Raw genomic sequence first — 24498 nt, forward strand, 5'->3', positions numbered from 1 at the left:
AGCATAATATGCATAAATAAAAATTGTCGGTAGTGTATTCATAAATAGTGGAGAAGTCTATTTTCAACGCAAATTTTAAGGCCCGGGTCGCCGCCAACATGCTGCCCACCTTCATGAAGGAGGACTGGGCGAAGTGTGAGGTATTGCATTACCGTGGCTAGTTAGTCAGTGTCGTGACTATACAGACAATTTATATAATTGCTAGCTTTTGCCCGCGGCTTCGCTCGCGTTAATTTATCCGCTTAGGGGTGGAATTTAATAAAATCCTTTTTTAGAGGATGCCTACGTCATAGTAACTTTATGCATGCAAAGTCTCAGCTCGATCGGTTTAAAATTGACAAAGTTTCATACAAACTTTCACCCCCTATTTTATCCCTTTGGGGGTAGAATTAATCAAAATCCTTTCTTAGCGGATGCCTACGTCATAGCATCTACCTGCATGCCAATTTTCAGCCCGACCCGTCTTTTTTCAAGTCTTTTTTCTTTTTCCAATTTTCAGTCCCCCGAACGTCAGTGGTTTGGGCTATGCGTTGATAGATCACTATGTCAGTCTCACCTTTGAGTTATACATATTTAGATTTCATATGTATGTCAGTCTTGTTTATGGTGACTGATATAAATACTTGGATTATTTTTTTTGTAAATACATACTTAATATCCATAGAAATCACCCAGACTAATACAAACAAATATTTTTAACGTGTGGAATTGAATCTGCAACAATCGGAAGTAAGGCTATCTATATTTATAGAAAAGTCATACTATTTGATTACAAATGAAATTAATACATTCAATAGTAGACTATTGAAAATCAATAAAAATTGTTAGCACTTGTTATTGTAATACTGCTAAGTCGCTGAGTTTCAATACACACTCATATTTACACTGTGAGGTCACTGTAGAGATTTGTTTTGACAAATACTGTTACTATTACAAACATAAACCACCGTTGCAGCTGTAATGTAAACTATGACCTATTTTTTAAACATAACTCCTAGATTGTTACATGATTGTACGTATGTATATATGTATGTATGGCTGACCTACTAGTTAGTAAGTACTAATCTTAGCGCGAGGGCATTGTTAGGTAAGTGGGCTAACCCCATAGCTAGCAATGTACCATGTCAGGTTGAGCACCACGCGGTTCCTCCTTGAAATCGTTGTTGTAAAATGTCAATTTACATGCAGTAACTTCATGCTCATTTTATCATCCTCCACTGGTGCCCCGCGAGCGTTAACTATTAGCGCTGGTGGGTGGATCATTCCATTATTATCCATTAGAACAATATGCGGGGATAAGGTTTGTATATAATGTGGACTAATAACCCCATCACTAACTTAGGCGCATGGCGCTATAGTTAGTAATGGGGGATGACCGCAAAGGCGCATGACCGCATGGCGGTCGACCAGACATAGTACTATGTCTGATTGACCGCCATACGGTTCCTCCTGGATACCAAGTGATTTTATCACGATGTGCTAACTGACCTGACTTCATTCTTATATTATCTTCTTCCACTGGTATCTGCCATCGTATACCGTTAGCGTACTTTAATAAAATTAGGATAAGAACTAGATTGCAGTAACCAATAATGAATTTATACAAAATATATACAAGGGTAGATATATTCTTCAATAAAATTATTTATTATTTAATGAAGGGCTTATGTAGTTGGTGTCTCGCTGAATTAATATTATAATATTAAATCATTTTTTTTCTAATATATTAGAAAAGAATTTTGTTTAAAATTCATTGAGATGACATTGATTGACAATTCTCTAGTAAGTTCTAAAATAATTCAACTATAAACATGCGTTTAAATATTACTATTATTCGAGTACAGTAACAAATAATGAATTAATACAAAATATATAATTATTATTTATTATTCCAGAAGAGCTTACTTAAAATTAAGAGAAAATAGATTAAAATTAACATGTCGGAGAGATTAAAGAGTAATCGTCTATCGTGGTATGGGCATGTAATGCGTAGGAATGGAGATCATATCCTATGAACACACTATGTAACACACATATGAATGTGGATGGTTATAAGGGTAGAGGAAGACCGAAAAAGAGATGGATGAACTGTGTGAAAGATGATATGGTGAGAAAGGTAGTAAATAACGAGATGACTGCGAACAGAGATGAATGGAAGAGAAAAACATATTACGCCGACCAACAAATAAATGGGATAAGGAGAAGCAGATGATGATTCAAATTAACAGTTTTAGATAGTTTATTACACTGTTACACTTAAATTGTAAAGTAAGAATAAAATTATTTAAAAGAGCAACACACAAGTTTCTTGTTCGTTCTTCTTGTGATGAGACAGCTTTCCAAATGAGCGGTAGATTAAAAAAAATGTGATGACTATTCAATAGTGCTTCAATGTAAGTTTATTTGAATAAATTATTTTCTGTTCTATTAAAATCATTGCTAGCTCGCCGAAGAGATGAATTCTGTTCATTATACGATGAGATGAGATGAAAATAATATAAATATAGACATATGTTTAAATGTTAGTATTATTCGCTGCTTATAAGGATATAATTGACGCAATTTACATAACAAAATACGTAAATTAATAAGAAAATAACGCTTAATCATGTTTATGTATTGTATCACGTATCGGCCGCACATCGTCGGGGTCTACGTGATATTGTGCCAAACAAACAAACTGTATATCACTAAACAATATTATATAATGAAATCTGATACTTCATTATGCATCGTAAGCGGAAGGGAACGTGCATTTTATACTTACTAATAATTTAAACTGGCTTCTGTCTGTGGCATTTGTCCATACCACGATGAAATCGGAAAAAAAAATTATGTGTGCTATAAACTTGATTATGAAGAATAAAAAACATACCTATATCCACATTATCCCTAATAGTAATAATAATAACGCAGGAAAATTCAAAGAGCACTATCTAGTATAGAGCTTGTATTGTTTACGAAACAATTAGGTAGGTATAAATACTGAAATCCATTTTTTATATATAACTATACATATAAAACAGTCAGACCAATACAAACAATCATACTCGTGAATACAAATGTTGGCGTGCGAGGAATTGAACCGCGACCTTCAGATGTAAAGCGGTGTGTAAAACCCTAAACCACCGACGGCGTTGTATCAAGCGTTATATCGCTCCCCAACGTTATTAAAAAAAGTATGGCACGTGTAACTGTTTTGCCTAGTCTGGACGTGAAAGGATTGACCAAGCTGATTAGTGGAACAACCCTTAATAAATGAAGCAAATATATCATACATTATATCATACTTTAAAGATTTTTCTATTTTTTTTAAATACACTTTAGTCTATTCTTTTCCAAGTCTAGTCCTGAAAGGATTAGCAAAGCTGATTGGCAGTACAACCCTAAATATATGAAGCTTTAAAGATTTTCCAATTTTTTTAATTTACTTTAGTACATTTTACGGCCTCGGTGATCTAGCGTTTTAGTACACCGCTTTACTTCCAATGGTGCGGGTTTCCCCACACGATATAAACCTTTGTATTCACGAGTATGATTGTATGGGCCTGGATTTTCTATGTATATATTTACAAAATCTATGTATTTATGTCAATTGTCAACTACACATAACACAAGCTCTGTTTAGCCTAAGACTAGATGGCGCTGTGAGAATTGTTCAGGGAAGTTATTATTATTTTGTTAACTGACCAATGTAATTGTGTATTTTTTTCTTTATAGTACTGTGCCTTGTGTATTTGCTCTATAACGCATATAAAAGTTTTATCTATCTATCTATACACAATCAGAATAGACATGGATAACTGTATTTCGTTACTTCCGTATAACCGTAACAACTTTGAAGGGCGATGTTGATTTATATGCTCTGTATATCGCTATAGAGAATCCACCCTTGAGGATCGCCCTTGATTGTGCTTATTTGTACAAGGTCACCAATTAAGAAGATAACCCATTGGTTATCAGCACTCCGAGTTGTGTGGTCGTATAGTTGCTAGTTCAACTTACTGATAATACTGATTCGCTGATATTTTAGTCAATGAAGCATCATAAGCTTCTTGTAAACAACAACGGTAACATTCGAATAAAAATACGATATATTTTTTTTAATATATGATAATGGAAAGGTGCACCGGCTGCGCTAATGGTATACGCTGGCGGGGCACCAGTAGAGGATGATATGATGAGCATGAGGTCAGGTCAGTTAGCTCATCCTGGCAAATTACAAGAAACTTTCTGCCATGGGTAATAAGTTCCTTGTAATTTGCCAGGGTAGAGAGGGGATCGTGTGGAGGTCAATCTGACATAAAAAATAAATTTCTGGCAATGGGGTTATTAATCCACATTACTAACTATAACAATCCCATTCCTCTATAATGCGATATTGAAACCATCAAGAAAAGAGCTTATTTCTTGTTAACTCCAGCAACGCACTTGCTATTTATTCCCCTGGTTTTGCGAAAGGTGAGACGAAAGTTCGTTTCTCTCTACTCTATAAAAAATATTCGAGTATTGTGCTAGTTGATTAACTTGACCATCCTATGTTTTCTTTCTTAAAGAAATTTCCTTTATTTATTAAAATATCAATGCACAGATACGAAAATAAAAGTGTACATGGCAGAATTAACACTTCTAGGGATGTTCTCCCAATCAATCATTGGACAAATGGAGATTCATGTGGGCGGATCATCAAAATTTTATCTTCTGTTTGAAATATTACTGCCGACAAGCAGTATACTCTATTTTGGGGCTAAAAGGCAGTGAAATTATAAAGGATGCAGGTATGATACCTTAGTCCTGAGATATGGTAACGTACTCAGGAATGGTAACGCTAGAGAGGTAAGATAAAGGGTCGGCAGGCTACGGTAACTAATTATCATCCGATGGGCCACATTCATAGTATAAAAAAATATAAAACCACGACGGTTACATGGCGACATAACATTTACAGAACAGTTTGTTCATTTACAATAAAGATTGTCACTTACCATGTGATAGTGCCATTCCATTTACAAATAAACATACAAAATAATATTATTAAAATATACATATTATCAGTTATTTGGGGTTTTATTTACTGAATCATGAACTGACAAGGCTTAGGTTATCAAACGAAATTAAACTTTAGACGTCCATATGCATTTCCGAGTATGATTTGCCAAAAACAATTATTACACAAGCTTGATAATTATAATAAAAATACTGTTTATGTAAATAACGGTACATAAAAAGAGGCTTATCAATGCGCATCCTAATAAAATTATTAAAAGAGCAACACGCAAGTTTCTTGCTCGTTCTTCTTGTGATGAGACAGCTTTCCGTACGAGCGGTAGATTAAAAAACTTAATGACTATTCAAATGTGCTTCAATTTAAGTTTATTTGAATAAATGATTTTCTATTCTATTCTATTCTATTCCTAAAGCACTGAAGCTAAAACCCAAAAATACAAATGTATTTGATTAAAAAACTATAATTGGCCTTATCAACGTAATAGAACTGAAAACAATGATTGTATTAATATTTGTCTGTTTATCTATTGGTCTGTACGGAGTAATCTCAGAAACGGCTCAACCGATTACGATGCATTTTTTACTGTCCTTCGATCGATCCCCGTCCAAATCAAACGGGGATCGAAATTACGACGGCCTGAGCCGAGGTTCGAACTCCTAGCGGTGGCCTCAGGCTAAAGTCGTATCCGTCAGGCGGGATCCTCTATAAGTCCTTGCTCGAATTTTCAGTGCCATCTACACTTGTCCCCTATCGTCCAGTGACGCTGTAAAGACCAGCTGCGGCCAACAGCATTAGAGTAGTCCGAAAAAAGCGTTTTTCACTATATTGTGTTAGGCTTAACTTAAAATTTATTATTTGTTTCATACCAATCGGTTTACAAACAAATAAGTTGTTTTGGTACGAAATCGCGAGCAGTTTGGAATGTAACTTCCAACCATATTAAAGGGAAATCCAATAAACGGGGAGTTCCCTAAATTATTACATCACAGAAGATTGCTGTTGCTCAGAACACTGTTAGTTACATTATATTACTAATATTTACATCACATTTTTATTACCTCATGGTTAGAGACCATTCATAAATTATGATACATCTTATTACAATAGTTAAAATTACTTAAGATCGTGTAACTATTACAAATAATTGAATTTAAGTGTCTGTTTGTAATTGCAAATTAACAGCTGTTCAATAAATATGCATTAGAAAGTACATACGCTTATATTTGACGACCTCGATAGTCTAGCGGTTGAACACACCGCTTTACTTCCGATGGTCGGGGTTCGATTCCTCGCACAAACAATTGTATTCATGATTATGATAGTTTGTATCGTTTGGGGTGTTCTCTATGTATATTACGTATGTATTTACAAAAAAAAATATAAGTATTTAATATCAGTTATCTAGTACCCACAATACAAGGTCTGCTTACCTTGGGACTAGATGGCGCTGTGTGAATTGTCTAGAGATATTGTTATTATTATTGTTACATTTATAATTAATGTAAAAAAATCTTTGTTGGTCTGTTTGTTCTTGCTGATTCTACTCTCCACCCCAAATTTCATGACACATGTATGAAAGCTTAACAAACAAAAGTACTTCCGCGTTTATATTGGTTAAGGATTAGGTTTCAGTTTCAGCAAAGTTTACATTTGCTCATAACGTAATATTCTAAATTGAATTCGCTATAATTTTAGATCGTTATAAGGGTCATTTGTATAAAGTTAGCATTACAACGCATACGTTTGAGTAATAACAAGTTATGTTATTGTTTGGTCCAGTCCAAGCAGCCGTGCCTGCTTCTCATAAAAAAAAACATAACAACGTAACCCGATAATTAAACATTGATTTGCTGACTCGAATTGTTTGTAATTTATACTTTTTTTTTTCAATTAGTCTAATGCTGTTGGATGCAGCTGGCCTTTGCAGCTTCATCAAAAGATAGGGAGCGACTGCAGATAACATTCTAAATACGTGGATAAGTTCTTCCAAGGGATATTGTTTAAGTAGAAAAATATTAAAATTTACAGCGCTAAAAATATTATCTGATTGCACTAAGATTGAGTAATTATTTATTTTGCTCATTCTTCTTGTGATGAGTCTGCGTTCCGAATGAGTGGTAGAATAAAAAAATATGACTATTCAAAAGTGCTTGTATTGAGTTTATTTGAATAAAGATTATTTATATTTCTATTACGATGTGCCTGAAGCTCATCTCCTGTCTGAGGGCACCACTAGGGATTCTAACCTTGGCTCAGGCTTTCAGAGTTTCAATCCTCGTATGAATTGGACGGGGAATGATTGGAGGGACAGGTTTTTACTAGCGTCGCTTAATTGTTACAGTCTAAATTGATAGGAGTTGAATCAAATGAGACAGCCAACCCACGAAGAGGTCCTCCCCTCCGATCGATACCCTGTAACATTCCAATGGGGATTGACACTAATAGATCAAGAATTAAAGATTTTTTTCATGGTGAAAGTTAAAACTTAAATATCAATCGATTAGAAGACGGGTATACGGGTATCATGGCGGTGGAAACACTGCCAAAATATCGAAAACTAGAAATAAATCGTAGTAAGATCCCATGACTTTTACTAATTATACGATTAGAAGAAATTATCAAATACAAGATGCTCCGAGTAGCAAAACTGCGCTGAAATATATAAGGGTTCTTTCAACTACATTTCACCTTCCGACACGGGCACCATTTACTGTAAGTGAAGTGTACTACACCCATAACGATCTGGTGAAAGCAATAAGTTGGCAAAATGTTATCACTATGGGATCAAAGAGTCCTGCCAATTATGGCAACGCTTAATACACAAACTTTAAGTTATTGTTAAGGTTGACCCACAATATTATTCTTCCACTGATCCAATCTAGTTTTTAAATATTATATAATAGGTACAGAATTCATAAATACTTTATTGAAAACCATTTTTGCAGTAATAGTGATGAATGACAGTAGCGCTCCACACTGTACTATAGTGCACGGAGCATAATTAATTTTAAAACTATTAAAAAATACACTTACATACACATATATGTATTTGTATATTGTATCCATTTCCAGGTACGTTACGTATATAGGTTTGTTTTTTCGTTTTAATTATTTATTTTATTTTTGTCTTTTCTTACTTTTATTATTTTCACTTCTGTGACTACACACGCTGTTTTGTGTTGTCTGGCAAAGATCTCTTTTAGAGATAAGTCCTCCTTTGCTCACAATATTTCTAACATGTATTTGAAATCTTGTATTTAAAGGTGCAATAAAATATATATAAAAAACAATCTCACCTGTCTAACAGCGTACAACATCGCAGATTCTTCTCTCTTCAGTCAAACTTGTTAAAATTTTCTTCTATCACTGTGATCACTATCTATCGATGCGATTGTCCCCCTTTATTAACTATCAGTCATATTCATAAACACTATTATTATATTCAATTCACTAAATGTCAATTTTGATCTCATGTTATAAATTATGTTCTTGCATTATTGTTACTTTCCTGCCATAATAATTAAAAATAAATAATGAATTGTCTTAAATTGCTGAACAGTGTTGAATTGAAGATATCAATGATGTCCATTTTATGTTCTTGCCGTCAAAATTAGGTTGCTTTATTTTTGGAAGTTTAATCTTTATAAAACGTATACTATATGTGGAATACCAAAGTATATTGTACATCAATATGTTGTTTTATAAAATTATTAATTACAATATATATTATTCATGTGAATAAAAGAATACTAAGAATAAAAGAATACTACTACATTGTGTAATAAGATCTTAGTTTTTTTGTAAAAATGTTGAGTCTCTTAGTATATTTGTAACATGAATCATAAAACTGTGTTTAAACTTTATTAAGTCACTACAGTCTTGTAAATAAATAAAATTTTATTATAAATTCTTACTCATACTGAAAGTATAAGATTAATATCATAAATTGATCCAGTTACGAAGCTAAAATATAATAAGAAACATCTTTAAAACGACAACCATACATATATGTAATAGAGCAGTGAGTGAAATATTCATGTCAATATTTTCAAAATTGAAAATTATCTATCTGTCTAGATGGTACCATTTCACGACTACAATACTGAACAGATTTCAATAAAATTTAACGTGAAAATTGATTGTATAATGAGAAAGTACATATGCTATCGTTTATCTAAAAAAAAATTACGAAGTTACGGCATACAGCCAATACTATTGAGGCAAGTCGTGTCGACTCGTTAGTTCATATTTCTACGAGTAAAAGTATTTTCGTTTAATATCCCATAACGCCATTATATTACGCTGTACACGAACTTTTGTGCAAACTAATGAAGACTAATAAAAACCTACATATAATACTGCAGTAACTAGGCGTCCCTTTATAGCGGGTAGGCGTGGCTCTTTTCAGCGAAGTTTTCCGATTGGTCGGCGGTCGCTTTGATCTCACCGCCGCTGAAAAGGGGGCAGTCCCGGCGCTTTTCAGGGTATATTGAAGAGGAGAACGGGCGTTGGTTTATTTATTGAGCGGTATGCAAATGAATACGATTAAAACGGTCCATGATAAATAATTGGAATGGAATCTAACAGCTATTTATACAATTTAGTTATTGAATACTAATTCTTACAGGCGACTTCGCCTACTTTTTTCGAGACAAAATATTCTCATGTTCAACATTGCGAAAGAATCTATTTTAATTTCAAAATTCAATAAGATCTGTTCTGCCGTGAGAAGATAATACACAAACGAATATATAGACAGATATACACTGTTTTACATTCATACATATAATAATATTTATTTATAAATAAAATGAAATCTAACAAAATTTGCCAAATCTTTGAAAACCTGGATATACAACAATAATAAAGTCGGAAAACTGTTTCAAACCAACGATATTATTTGTCTAGTATATATATTTTTTATAACATAATGGATATTATTTTATTTATTACTTTCATATACATATAATTAAAAATAACGATGAAGCAAAAACTTCGTGTTTGTCTGATTATTTGTTCGTGTGTTAAGAATTTGCGTAAAATCGACTCGAATCACGTAAAATTAAGATTAATTTTTTTCATAATGTGTTGTTAAATTATTAATGAGAACATAAGCTAAAGAATGCGATAATGTGATATTTTTTTTAATATTTTCGATACGTTAACCACTGTAATGTTTTATTATATAATTTCTATAACAATCGCTGCATGGTTTATTGGAGTTTTTTAATTATCATCACTAGATAGCGTGAACTACGTTGGAGGGTATAACTAGTTTGAAATACTGAATATTGTCTGATGACATTCTGTACCAGTCAACAGTCGCGCTAATCAGAGACAAGAAGGCACGAATTCTACCGAAACAGAAACGAAATCGTGTTGAAACCCGGATACATTGTTTGGAGAAATTAAAATTAATATTAATAATAAATAGTAGACCATGTTGACTATAGCAAAGAATTTAATATATTTCTTTTCCATTACAAAATTTTTTTACGGATTACATATTATAAAAAAGAGGTTTCATGTACTACCACGAAACGATGAAATTCTCCATTCTCATTCATAACTATGAGTATATATATTAACGTTTGCGAGCGTAAATTTCAGTTGTATTTTGGACCTACTTAATATCACTGAAGGACATTGTACGAAAGGCCTCATACAAAAAGTATGAAACATACTTTTGAAACAGATATACAGTGCGTTAGTGGAGGTAGGGAATTGTTAGGAATGTGGACTGATGACCCCATTGCTAGCAATGTACCAAGTCAGGTTGACATCCTCGCGATTCCACCTGGAAAACATCGTGATAAATTCCTGGTCAATTTACCACGATGGGCTCACTGATCTGACCTCATGCTCATTCATCCTCCACTGGTGCCCCGCTGGCGTAAACCGTTAGCGCAGGCGGGTGAGCCATACCATTGTTATGAATTTTAAAAAAATGCGTTAGTGGATAGATTCAGATACCGGGGGAGGCTGACCTATCTTGATCAGATTGATCATGTCATGATGACTTGAATGCAACGATCGGTGAGTCAGGATCTTATGGAACTGGTGTTCATACGTGAGGGGAGTTATAAATTTGAATAACGCATAAATTGCGTAAGGACAGAAGGCCACATTCATTTCTTTCCGACTACTCCTTGATGATAGATAGAGTTAGAATAGAGTAAACTTAAGATAAGCACTTTTCAATAATATTTTTACTATATTAATAGGTTACATTCAGCTGTTATTATATTTCAAAGAAATGTTTAATTTTGAAAATGGCATCACCCTTTATATCCACGGAGAGGCTCGTGATATCTCTCATGTGATACCATTGCTGTGTTATAAGATGCCATGCCTGTTAGTAAGTGGAAGCATCACGTCATCACGTTATCATGTGACGCCCGGCAAGCAAACTGCTTTGGATTAAAGTACGTAAATAGAGCTGTACCTCTCTGATCGATCCCACGCCCAATTCAAACGGGGATCGGAATTACGATGGCCTAAGCCGAGGTTCGAACCCCTAGTGGTGCCATCAGACTAAAGTCGTATCCATCAGGAGAGAGTTGGCCTTCAGTCGCTTCATAAGTCCTTCCGCGGGTTTGGAGTGCCATCTGCACTCGCCCCCTATCGTCCGCTGAAGCTGTAAAGGCCAGCTGCGGCCAACAATATTAGAGTAGTCCGAAAAAATCTCATGCAGACGACATTTTACAGTCTATTAGAACCCTTAAATGCACTGTGAGCTATTATTAGAAAAGAATTCACGTATTTTGTAGCAGGCTTACGTCTAAGGTTTTTTTTTTAACTAGTAAGACAAAGGTCGCGACAATGTTTTCTGTGTTTGCAAAGATTTCAATGTCGAATAAAAAATACATAAACATACGTAAATATAAATAATACACGTAAAATCCATATTCAAAATAATCGTTATTTAAATAGATTTGTGTACTTGCAAGCAGTTTTAAAATGATCAGTAAACATGATACAACGAGATCCTTGAAATGTTGCCAACTTTAGGAGTTTGTTACGTCATCAAAATATTAATAAATCATATTTTGTTTTACTTAATTTGAAACGTAAGTTTGTGTCAAAAATAATTGGTAAAAAATGTCCTATATTAATATGAACTACTTTGATTTTATAGCGGTTCTCCCCAGGCAAATTCGGGTAAAAATCATTACACCAATGTACCAAGTATGTTTCGTTCTATTAAGTCTAGTCTCAATATTTGGTGCTCGAAACTACCATCCGTTTAAACGAACGTCAGATAAACATATGTCCTCACATACAGTCTCGTCTATAAAACTAGTAGGATTTTAATATATTTCAAGTGGTTATTAGTACAAATTGTGAGGATAATAAATTCTAATTAATGTAGAAGATTATAGTCACTTAGGCAAGTCGAGTATTTTGTATTAATATTATTTTTCAATATAATAGAACTGGCAAGCAGTTCAGCTGAATTTGTTTTCGAAATCCTAATACTAGGTCCGTACATAGATAATATTTGAATTATTAACTGATCGTTGTGAACTGATATAAAAACTAAAAATGTTTAGAAGAAGAGTTAAATTGACATTTTGTTGTTTATGGTCCTTGTACCCAACTACTTAACAAACTATAGACAAATAAGAGAATATAAAAAAACTGATGGTAAATGGCAGCCGTCGACTATATACATGAACAACACCACGTCATCACGTGAAGCCTGTGATATCACTAGTGGGTTTCCATTCCGGAGAACTAAGATGTCATACCTCTTGTGCCATTCTGTGATTACTACCTTATCTTAGTGTTCAACCGAAACATAACATACAAAATAAACTACTTGGTGGCTCAATTAGGCGACACAAATGTACCTGACGACTTCATACAAAGTCTGCTTTGGGATGTAATAAAAATACATTTCTATTCAAAGTAAATTTATAAATTGGTACTAACTCTTCAAGTAACAGTTGATAGGTCGAGGTCATTGACTTTCCTATTCAAAAACCTAGTTTGAATGGCTGTGTAGGTACAGACCCTTTGCCTTTACTATTGAATAAACAGAAAAAAGTCATAGTATACTCCGGCCCGCGTTACTCAGAACAATATATTTTTCGTATGAAACTGTGTAACCACAATTTTATTACAATCTTTTCGCAAATAATTGGTTCCAGAGAATCTTTTTGAAAGTTGAGACCGTATACGAGTGGTGCCTTGCAAAACGTAATGATTATTGGCTTTGATATACAGAAATCAAAACGTAGATCAATAAACACTACCTGCGTTTTATAAGAGTTGGCAGCGGACTTGTAAGAACTGAACCGAAATTGAATCTATGTAACATGCTGTAATAGTTCTGAAAAAGAAACATTTTCACATTGTAATACAAAAATATTACGTTTTGAGTGAGATGGGCTTGCTAGATAAGGGAATGTCATCACAATGAATGTACCTATCAATACAATTACAATGATGCAATTCTAAAAATATTGGTATCACAGTTTCATAGAAAAAATATTTTGTTCATAACGTACGTAAAACGTAAAAATGCATTAAAATAATTTGGCCGCATAATTGCTTTGTATTTCAAAATAAGAACACCAATTGCATTGTATTCGATATTCAAACGTTTTTTTAAATATATTAATACTTCTAACTTCTAGCTATGATTATTGTGTCAATTAATGAAAAGTGCTTAAAATTAAATTTATTTTTATTGTTTTAACGACAGAAAACAAAGACAATCGATGTAATCTATACTCAAGCTTGGAGAGCAAAGACAAAGGTTAGGGTTAATTTTACATGACAGTGTTAATATCAGAGGAGTGCTAGTCTAAATCTTAAATTAACAGATAAAGCCTTCAGCCAGTTTGTAGTTTGCTATCTATTTTAGGCGAGGTAGTAAATTACGATAAATACCAAGATATTTAGTTTTTATTTTTTATTTTTGCGAGAAATCTTTTATATTTAACATTTATATCCTTTTTTTGTGGATATCATAAATGTGGATATATTGAATCTGTTTTTCAACTTACTCAATTTAAAAAAAATCTTATTTAAATTTTACATAACAATTTATTCTTAAAATTTTCTAACAGTAATAAAGAACGGTGTAAACTTTTCGTAATCCCGAAGTTAAGAAAATATTCATTGGAGAATGCAATCTCTGATCAGCTGTCAAAATTGGCGCTATAAAGCGGTCGCACGCCATTGGCCAGCCGCTGATAAGCGACGCTCTGATTGGTCCCCTCTCGGAGCACATAAGCGACGGACCACGTGCTTATAAGTTCCGTCGTGGAAATTCAAACTTTTCACGCGAGTTCTCGCGACTCGGAAACGTTCTTTATTCAAATTTAGACTTTTAATTTTTATTTATTAATGCAAATGACCAATTTTAATCTGCATCATTTTATTGTTGTATTAATTATAGAAATCAATAAATGAATGGATATGATTTCTAAATTCAAAAATATTCTTAATTTAAATTTTAATTAATTTGTATTATTGTTTGAAATTAGAATAAATAGAGTAGAGTAATAGAATTTTTACTTACAATTTATTGTAGACATGCTTTAAAACGTAAATAAATTAATATTATAACGATATATAAATTGAAAAGTGAATCGGAAACAGTTCATAAGAAAAGACGTTACGTTAGAAACTCGAGCGAAAGACACCGAAATCGCGCGAACACAGCTTATTTCACTCACTGCGGCACACTACAACAATTATAAACAACAGAACAACAACAACAAAAACAATAAAATCATCAAAAACATCAACACTGTACAGCGACGAAAACTACCACTGATAAGTTCCTCCGCGACTGCAGTTCGGAATGCAAATTATTTACAGAACTGCAATCCGTTGCATCCTACCGCAAAAACCTACTAAACTACCATCCAACACATAATACTATGTAATAATGGAAATTGTTTATTTTATTTATATTTAAAAAAATATTTGCTTAGAAAACGCGCGTCTAAACAAAACACAACAGCCTTCGGCGCCGCGGCAACAACAATGCTTCGGCGAAATAAGCAAGAAATATTTAACTACCGGAGCGGGGTGGGGCGGGCACTGGCCCTCAGTATTGGCGCTACGCCTGTGGTAGTTATAGTTTACGTGATACACAGCTCAAATACAAATAATATAAACATTAAAGCCGAGCATGCGCCGTACCGACAGACAGGGACGCAAGAACAGCGCGGCATGTGCCCCAAAGTCATACAATCGGTTAATCGACACTATTAAAACGATCTTTACTAAAAATATTACTTTCCAACTAGTCATGGTGTTGTAGTTGCGTCGATAAATCAGTTTTTTATAGATTAATTTGCATATATTTGACAGGAACCGCGTCGGTACGGAAGCGTCGCGCGCATGCGCACAAGTAGCCGATGCCGAATGTTATTGACGATGCAAAATGTTTATTTTTTGGCGCAACACCGTTGCAGAATGTTCCAATATTTAAAAATGGAACGTTATGGAATGAACTACATACAATTATTTTTTAAATTTAGAACTAGGCATAGGAATAGTTTATTTCAGATAGAGACCATGGAAATGTCTACAAACTGCTAAAACATGGCTCTACTTTTTTTTTAGAAAATATTACAAATTTGTCGTCATAGAAAATAGATATGAAATAAGATGAGGTAATCAGTTTTCAGTAAGTCTGTGGGGAGTTAGAACTGGATTTATTTCAATTATAATCCAATATGAATAGTAAGCGCATGCGTAAATTCATTATTTACACCGAAGCGAATAGATTTATTTATTTCTTAGAGTAGGTACTATGAAATAATTAATATTCAACATGTAGTCTAAATGCACCAACATAATGTCAGTAAAAAACAGTAAATTTCAGGACCACCTATCTCTGTTCAATATTCTAATATATTTACGAGATTTAAGCATCTCGTCGTATTTCGTATCAAAAGTGTGGTTAAATAGTACAAATCTCGAGCATCACAATTTAGTAAAATATTATAATATACTCGTTACTAGAAGATAGAAAAATCAAATCATTTACTAATTAACGCTGTGTGAACACAATATAGTAGAGTATATTAATATTGGCTAATGTTTATTGGGTTTGATATACAGAAATTAAAACGTAGATCAATAAACACCTCCTGCGTTTTATAAGAGTTCGCAGCGAACTTGTGAGAACTGAACCGAAATTGAATCTATGTAACAATCTGTAATGGTTCTGAAAAAGAACTTGCATAGCTATGCAATAATTGTTTTAAGGTAGAAAAGGTTTTATTTGGTGTGAACACTTCCACCGATCTTGAATAAATAATGTGTTCGGTGTAAATGCGTTCTCTTGGTTACTGGGCCAATGACATTTTTATTGCAGTATGATTTAGCACCTATCGATTATATTCATCTTGAAAAAAATACTCCTAAACTTCACACTCATTTTTTATGTAACTGGAATTGTAGACAAGCTGACGGCCTGCCTTATGATAACCTTTGGGTATATAGGTACCTATAACACACAAGTCTACGATCATCAACCATCATCAGTAGTTACTGATGATGATTATGATGACAATGATGGGATGGAATCCGCCTGCGGTCCTTCGTCCTTCCTGCGTCCTTCGGTATGAAAATCATACCGAAGGAGCCCAAAGAAATCAGTTTATGGGCCCAAGACATATGAGCTTCGAGACAAAGGTACAACTTTCTATAAAGTCTCTATTTCACTTATTAAACGATTTAATTTATACAAATACTAAACAAAATATTAATGTTGTATTGTTAAGTACAATTTATAAATTATATATGAAAAATGATACAAATAGATTTCTAATAATATATCTTCCAATATATATTAACTATGCTATTGTACTTATACTGAAATATTCATCGTTATATCTAGAATTATAGTATAATAGTTTAGTAGAAAAAACAATAGTGTATCAGTTAAAAATTATTGGAAAATATGTAAAAAAATTAAAACTCATTAAAAAATATATATTTTCCCTTAATTTAAGTAAATTATCCATAAATACTATTATTATAAATATGTCTGTCTGTTTATTGTTTTTAAATGATTAAACAGATCTTAATGAAATTAATGTCTTGATTGTACATACATCGAGAATGAAAACTTACATTTATCTAAGAAAAGAACTAGCTTTAATTTATCTAAGAAATGTAAAGATACGGGTAATAGATAAATACTTAATTTTTTAATTATATATCTCGATTTAATACAATTTAAATTAAATAAATTTCATAAGAACACGTTTCGACTGAAAAATAAAATGCAAAATCGTAGTCTATCGATTGATAAATTCCACAGATTATAAAAATAGTTGTGTTTGCGTGAAAAAAAATAATAATGAGACGGAACTATATGGTTTTAATAATAAGTTTGCAAGTCGGCGTCGGAGGGCGTCGACCACGCCCTCTCAAATGCGACGCCCAGCGACGCTTTATAGCGACCGCCTACTGTAAAAAATTTATTGGAACAGAATATTTACAACTACCTACTAGCCGCGGCTTCGCCCGGGTGAACATGTATTATACATAAAAACCTTCCTCTAGAATCACTCTATCTATTAAAAAAACAAATTCAAAATCCGTTGCGTAGTTTTAAAGATTTAAGCATATATAGGGACGGACAGACAGCGACCGCGACTTTGTTTTATACTATGTAATGATTATATAAAACAAGCTGTGCTCGCGGCTTTGCCCGCGTGAAATTTATAGCCTATATGTTTTTCTGATGTAAATAAAGTTTCATCAAAATCCGTTCAGTAGTTTTTCCGTAAAATAGTAACAAACATCCATCTATACTCACAAAATTTCGCATTTATAATATTAATAAGATAAGATTATACAGAATAGAATAGAAAATAAATGAATTATATATATACGTATAATTAGTAAAAATCACGGGATCTTACCACGTTTTATATTTATTTGCTGAGTTCCCGATATTTCGGTAGTGTTTCAACCACCATGATCACGGGTAAACTGTTTACTCGAAATATCGGGAACTCAGCAAATAAATATAAAACGTGGTAAGATCCCGTGATTTTTACTAATTATACGTATAAATAATGACCGCGTCAAGTTTAAAACAGAATTATATATAGTTTTCTACTTTAAGTACATAATTTTTATAAATCTACAGATAATAAAGATTGTTTATTCTATTCTATTGCACCGTAAGAATATATAGTAAAACTATTTATAAAGGGATAAATATTTTAATGATTATAGTAGAGATAGTGAAGTGACATATATTATTTTGTTTCATAGTTTTCGATTAAAGAATACAATAAAAAAAAATATATTAATATCAAAAGAGTTTCTCAACATTTTGCAATACGACAGTATTAAAAATATAGTTCTTTACAGAAATAATCTGTATTGAAAATACATTGTTAATTTATTCCAATAAAAAATATTTTCTTTAATCATATTTACTTTTCTTTGCAGGTAGGTTTATACACTATACCACTTCGAATAGTCGTATTTTATGATTCTAGCAGTTAGTTTTCTTTAGTTTACTTTTTTAAACATAATCTTACAAACGGTCAGCTTTAGGCTTTCAGTATTTTTTTTTATAGATCTGTACATTTTACACTACATAAAAGTACGTCTTCCAAACAATCTTATCTTAAATCTTTACAAATGCTTTTTGTAACAATATCTCGGTCAGATAGAGAAACTCTTGCGTTAATTAAATAAATAAAAAAATATTACAGATTAATTATAGACTATGTTAATTATGTATTTATATACAAATATTTTATTATACTATCTCCAGGACTAGCCAAGATAATGGCGGAGGAAGGCAAAATGAATCTATAGTGAGCGAGAGCAAGTGAACAATAAAACTGAAGATTTTCTGTATAAATTAGGAACGTCTGCAGGTGCGAAGTATTCAGACTACTCTCTCAACCGACTGCATTGCATCTCACACAATATGTTTAAACTGTATATGAATATTCTCTTGCCATTTAGTTATAAACTGTTGTATTATTCTTAATTCAAATATGGTAAGTTTTTTTATTCTTACTTTTTTTTTATATGTGGCGTGGCACACACCTAAGACTTATTGACAATACTCGTATAAATCAGTTTCTTAATTTTTATTAATAATTCTTTTTTAAAAATTCTTCTTTATTTTTAATATTTATATTTTATGTAATTGGAATAATAAACTAAAAAAGCTGTGGCACACTTGACGAAAAGCGGATAATGTCGCCATTACTCGTACGTTGACATTTTTAAAGATATTCTGTAACATATATATGTATATTACAGTAACATATTGTTATTACATAACTAATTGTTACCCGCGACATCACGCGTATTTTTTTTTATTATTAAAATAACTAAAATTTCCAAAATAAAAATAGCCTAAGTTACTCCTTATAAGTTTAGTTATCTGTGACTGAAAGATCCGTCAATATTGGGCGAGCTGTTTCAGAGATTAGCAATAACAAACAGACAGACAGATATTTTATTAAATCAATTTTTTAATTAAAGACCGTATATACTTTCCTATGCATTTAGTGAATATGTGTTAATTTAAACTTACAGACACTTCAATTTTATTTTATTGCATAGATAATGTATGCTAACAGACAGTCATACATACTTTCCTGAATATAGATTTCTGAGTTGAGTTACTCATTTCGATCAACATTTTTTTTAAACTATTTCCGGATATACCGGATATACTGAACCTTGGCAGACTTGGATACGTAATGTAATAACTCTAAAACTATTAGTGTTGGACGAAAATAAACCTTGATAGCAAATAATAGACGTTATTTTAGTAAGACATTAGTTACCGATTGGCAGATTTATAGATATACGTAAACACCACTTAAGTGTGTATTAAAATGTTGGAAATATGTTTGTTTATACCTATACATATATACTTAGTGCCCATTTTTCGTTTCAGACCAAGTTATTTCCAACTCCACGAAACAGTCGCTGTATAAGTCTGTCTGTATCTCCAAATATTTCTTCTAAATCACTTAATAAAATTTGGTTTCGGTTGTGTACTGGTTTAGCAAATCAATATACTTCTCATGGTAGCGGGTTCAATTACTTGTACACTACAAACATTTATATTAATGAGTATGGTTGTTTGTATTGATCTGGCTGTATTATACATCTATACATATAAATAAAATTGGAGTGTCTGTTTGTAACATTGAAACAAGTTTTTTACTACAAGCATATGAATATAAATACGGTGCATACACCAAAATAACATTTTTTACAATTTTTGTCTGTCTGTCTGTTTGTTCAGGCTAATCTCTGAAATGGCTGGACCGATTTTGACGGGACTTTTTTTAGCAAGTACCTGATGTAATAAGGAGTAACTTTTATTTTAGAAGCATAAAGTTAAATTCCACGCGGACGAAGTCGCGAGTACAGCTATGCATATATAATGTGAAAACTTCTGAATGTATTATCATACGTTTTAATAATTCCTGAAATGAATCGTTAGTGCATATTACCTACAGTTGATCAGTACTAGTTTACTCATTACGAGACTAGATGGCGCTATTCAGCATTATGTTACGTGCCTATTTGGATACGGAAAACCATAAAAATAAACCCACAAATGTGTTCTTACTAATAGCACAGCTAATGGATAGTAAACTTATCAATGATTATCAAACCGTATATATATACTTTAAAGTAAATTTGTCTGTCTGTTCCTCCTGACTTCTAAACCTCGCAATAATTTTAATACAGATTTCACTGGGGGAATAAGATTGTTAATAATGAATAAGAGTTACTATTCCCTTTTTTACTAACTTAACCTAACCTATCATATGGTAAATTGATAGCCATGCGCTTCCATTGCTATTGCCATGTTAGGTTGACCTCCACGCGGTTACCCGTGGTGACCATCGTGATAAATCCATGTGAAATTTACGACGATTGGCTAATTGACCTGACCTCATGTTCATCTTATCATCCTCCACTCAACCACGACCTCAGTGGTTTAGTGGTCTAGCACACCGCTTTACGACCGATGGTCGCGAGTTCGATTCCTCGCACGGCACAAACAATTTGTATTCATGAGTATAATTGTTTGTATCGGTCTGGGTGTGTTCTATGTATAATATGTATGTATATATAAAAAAAATATATCTATGTATATGTATCAATTATCTAGTACCCATAACACAAGCTTTAACAGCTTAACTTGGGTCTAGATGGCGCTGTGTGAATTGTCCTGAGATAAAAAAAAAACTGGTGCCCCGACAGCGTAAACCGTTAGAGCGGTAGGGTGACCATTGCATTATATTCCATAAAAAAATATAGATTTCACTAACATTTTTCTATATGAATATTTTTATTTCATTGTGCTTTTTTTTACTTTGATCCAATTTATCATCAACACAGATTGTATCAAGTGTACGGACATAGACTACCTTTTATTGTTAAAAAGCAGACAATGACGCGAGAAATAGCAAGTGTCATATAAAAAGCACTTTTATTGTACCCCAGTTCGTAACTTTAACAAAATAGCCAGGTCGTTAGATGAAACGGTATTTTATGAGCTTGGAGCATTTATTACAAGGACAAAAACAGTTTTTATTAGTCCTTAGGTACAAGTCTTCCGTAGGTCCATACCACTATTTGATCATCTTTTTGGATTAGATTGGTCAGGTAGGTCCAAAACTATCGTCTTAGGGGTATGGTACATAGTCAGGTAGGTCCATACCACTTTTAGGTCGTCATTGGATTAGTTCACTGTAACCCTTAGGGGTATAGTATATAGTCAGGTAGGTCCAAACCACTATCGTCATTGAATTAGTTGGCTCTAACCCTTAGGGGTATGGTACATAGTCATATAGGTCAAAACCACTTTTTGATCGTCATTGGATTAATTAGCCCTGACCCTTATGGGAATGGTACATAGTCATGTAGGTCAAAACCACTATTTGATCGTTATTGGATTAGTTGGCTCCAAACTTTAAGGGTACATTACCCTATCAAATATGATATCCGAGAAAGATAAGAGAAGTCAAACTCCACATTCCAAGAAATGTGGACGAACACAGTTGCAAATTGAAAGTTCTTGTCAATATCAATATTACTTCATGGGTCATATGTACAGTTATATAATCACTATTATTGCTATAAGCGATAAGGCCGCCTTTTGGTAAGCACATGTATATAAAGTGTTTGTTTTTGTAATAATTTTTTCATGTGTTATTGTTATTATTAATATCACTTTACTTATTTTTCATATAATTGATAAACAATCTGACAGCCCACGTAACTGTAAGTGGTAACCGTCGATTATGCACGTGAACAGCACGACAGACATCACGTTATCATGTGATACCCGTTATTTATATCACACATGTGTCTCATTATCTTTCATTATCATTATATATCCGATGAATATGTCATGCCTCCTTTTCCTGTAATTTCACTGCCTTATCTTACCCTTCATCTGAAAAATAGCCTTACCATATGGACGGAAGAAAACGCTCTCACTATTGAACAACCAACTTTACAAAAAAAAATTTTGGACACATTATTTCAAAAATTCTTGACATACCATATTGACAGAAGAAAGCGCATTTGTCGCAACTTGAAAAAGCCAACTTTACATAAAGTACTTTTAGATTAATTTATCTCATTTTTTTTAACTCATACATGTAGCTTATTTATCAGGATAGAAAGTTGAAAGTTTGTATGTGTTAACCAAATTTTGGGGGCCTTGTAGCTATTTAGCGATAAGGCCGCCCTGTAATATATAATTGTTACCTCAGTATTGTAATTATGTTGTTTTTATATTTGATATACATATTAATTTGCTATGCACGCGGTTTTTCACGCGTAGAATTTATAACCTATATATTATTCTGATGTATATACTAATGATATATATGACTTTAAAGTTTCGTCAAAATCCGTTCAGTAATTTTTGCATAAAAGAGTAACAAACATCCATCTCTACTCACAAAGTTTCGTGTGTATAATATTAATAAGAGGTAGTTGTTATTTATTTTCTGTCAGAGGAATAATAAGGAGTTTTTTCATTTTATTTAAATTTTCTATCTCGATAAATATAAGAGTTACAAATTTTTGAAACAGTTTTTTGGCTCGGGGGTAAAGTTGGATTTTTCAAGCGGAATTATCGCTTGTGCCCGTCGATTTGTATGTCCCAACCCTCAAAATTTTATTGTATGCAGTAAATATACATATATAGATATAAGCTTACTCAACTCTTCATAAAAGATTTTAAACATCACTTCAGTATTAAAGGTCAAGTTATTAATCTTGCAGCTTAAAAAAAATGCTTTCGATGGCGAGTGATCCTTTAACTAAATAAGGGTTGCTCCCTACAGATTATAGCGTGAAGATATTGCGTCAACATTATTAGGGTTGTCTATATACCTTGTGCATACATAATTTGTAACCAGGTTTTCCATGACTATAAACGCCAGTACCTACTTGTAATTTTTTATCATAATATGGTTTGTTTATTTTTGCAATTCCCAATCGCATTAAAAAACCTGTTTACAGTCTATAGATAACGTTATCAATATGACCACAGTTTAAAGAATAATACAGTAGGTCAACTCATTTGATCTCCAATGTTATGTTATTGTGTAGTACATGGTATATATAATAATAATAATAATAATCTCAGGATAATTCACACACACATTCTAGACCTAAGTAAATCTAGCTAAGCTACATATTATAAATAGAAAACACCCAAACCGATATAAAACAATCATACTCATGAATACAAATGTTTGTTTGCGAAGAATCGCTAACCGCTAGACCGCTGCGGCCGTCATGTGCTGATGCGATCATATTTTTTTACTGAATGGAAAAAATATATTAATTATATTATATATCTAATCTGTGACACAGCTACAGCAAAAGTGATATGCTTAATTTATATTTAGAAACTTTAAAAATAAAACAACATTTGTGTTTCGATGTGATAATATATGTAAATTAAATTGTCCCATTTTAGATAAGACGATTTGTGTAACAATTAAGTTTTGAAGCCGTCCGCGGACGGTAGGTACTGTTTTGTATCCAAAATGTAAAGTAAGATCGATCTTAAAGTGGAAGAGTATTGTTAGTAATGTGGACTAATAACCCCATTGATTGCAATGTACCATGTCAGGTTGACCTCCTCGTGATGGTTTGTTTCCAGGGGAAACCTTAGAAACCATCGTGATAAATTCAAGGTGAATTTACCACGATGAGCTAGCTGACCTAACCTCATGCTCATCTCGCCTCCACTGTTGCCCCGCCAGCGTATCAGCCATAAAAAAAGTAGGGTCATTCTGTTGGAAGTTGATCACTAGCTAAGCTAATTATTAACCCAATTTGTTAATAATTGGATTTGAGCCGCACCAACTTATAACTTTTTTTTTTATATTGCGATCGTGGCAAACAAGCATACGGCCCATCTGATGGTAAATGGATTAGCCTATGGGCGCCAGAAACACCAGGGGTGTCAAGTGCGCGTTGCT

At 32.9% G+C, this 24498-nt stretch overlaps 1 protein-coding gene across 4 annotated transcripts in view; it reads right to left on the reverse strand.

Annotated features, from left to right (window-relative positions):
- Positions 1-24498, reverse strand: part of LOC131846219 (forkhead box protein P3) — a 60694-nt gene that overhangs the window by 21317 nt on the left and 14879 nt on the right. Inside the window, exon 1 of one of the 4 annotated variants that reach the window (XM_059195471.1) lies at positions 8305-8382. The exons of the other annotated variants lie outside the window; for them this stretch is intronic. Within the exon in view, the coding sequence (XP_059051454.1) occupies positions 8305-8325 (21 nt within the window). The 5' untranslated portion in view covers positions 8326-8382. Of the gene's footprint in view, positions 1-8304; positions 8383-24498 lie in introns of those variants that run through there. 4 annotated transcript variants of the gene reach the window in all.

This window comes from Achroia grisella, unplaced genomic scaffold (assembly GCF_030625045.1).
Source record: "Achroia grisella isolate CSIRO2021 unplaced genomic scaffold, CSIRO_AGI_Agris_v1 utg506, whole genome shotgun sequence".
In the NCBI taxonomy this organism is placed as follows: Eukaryota; Metazoa; Arthropoda; class Insecta; order Lepidoptera; family Pyralidae; genus Achroia; species Achroia grisella.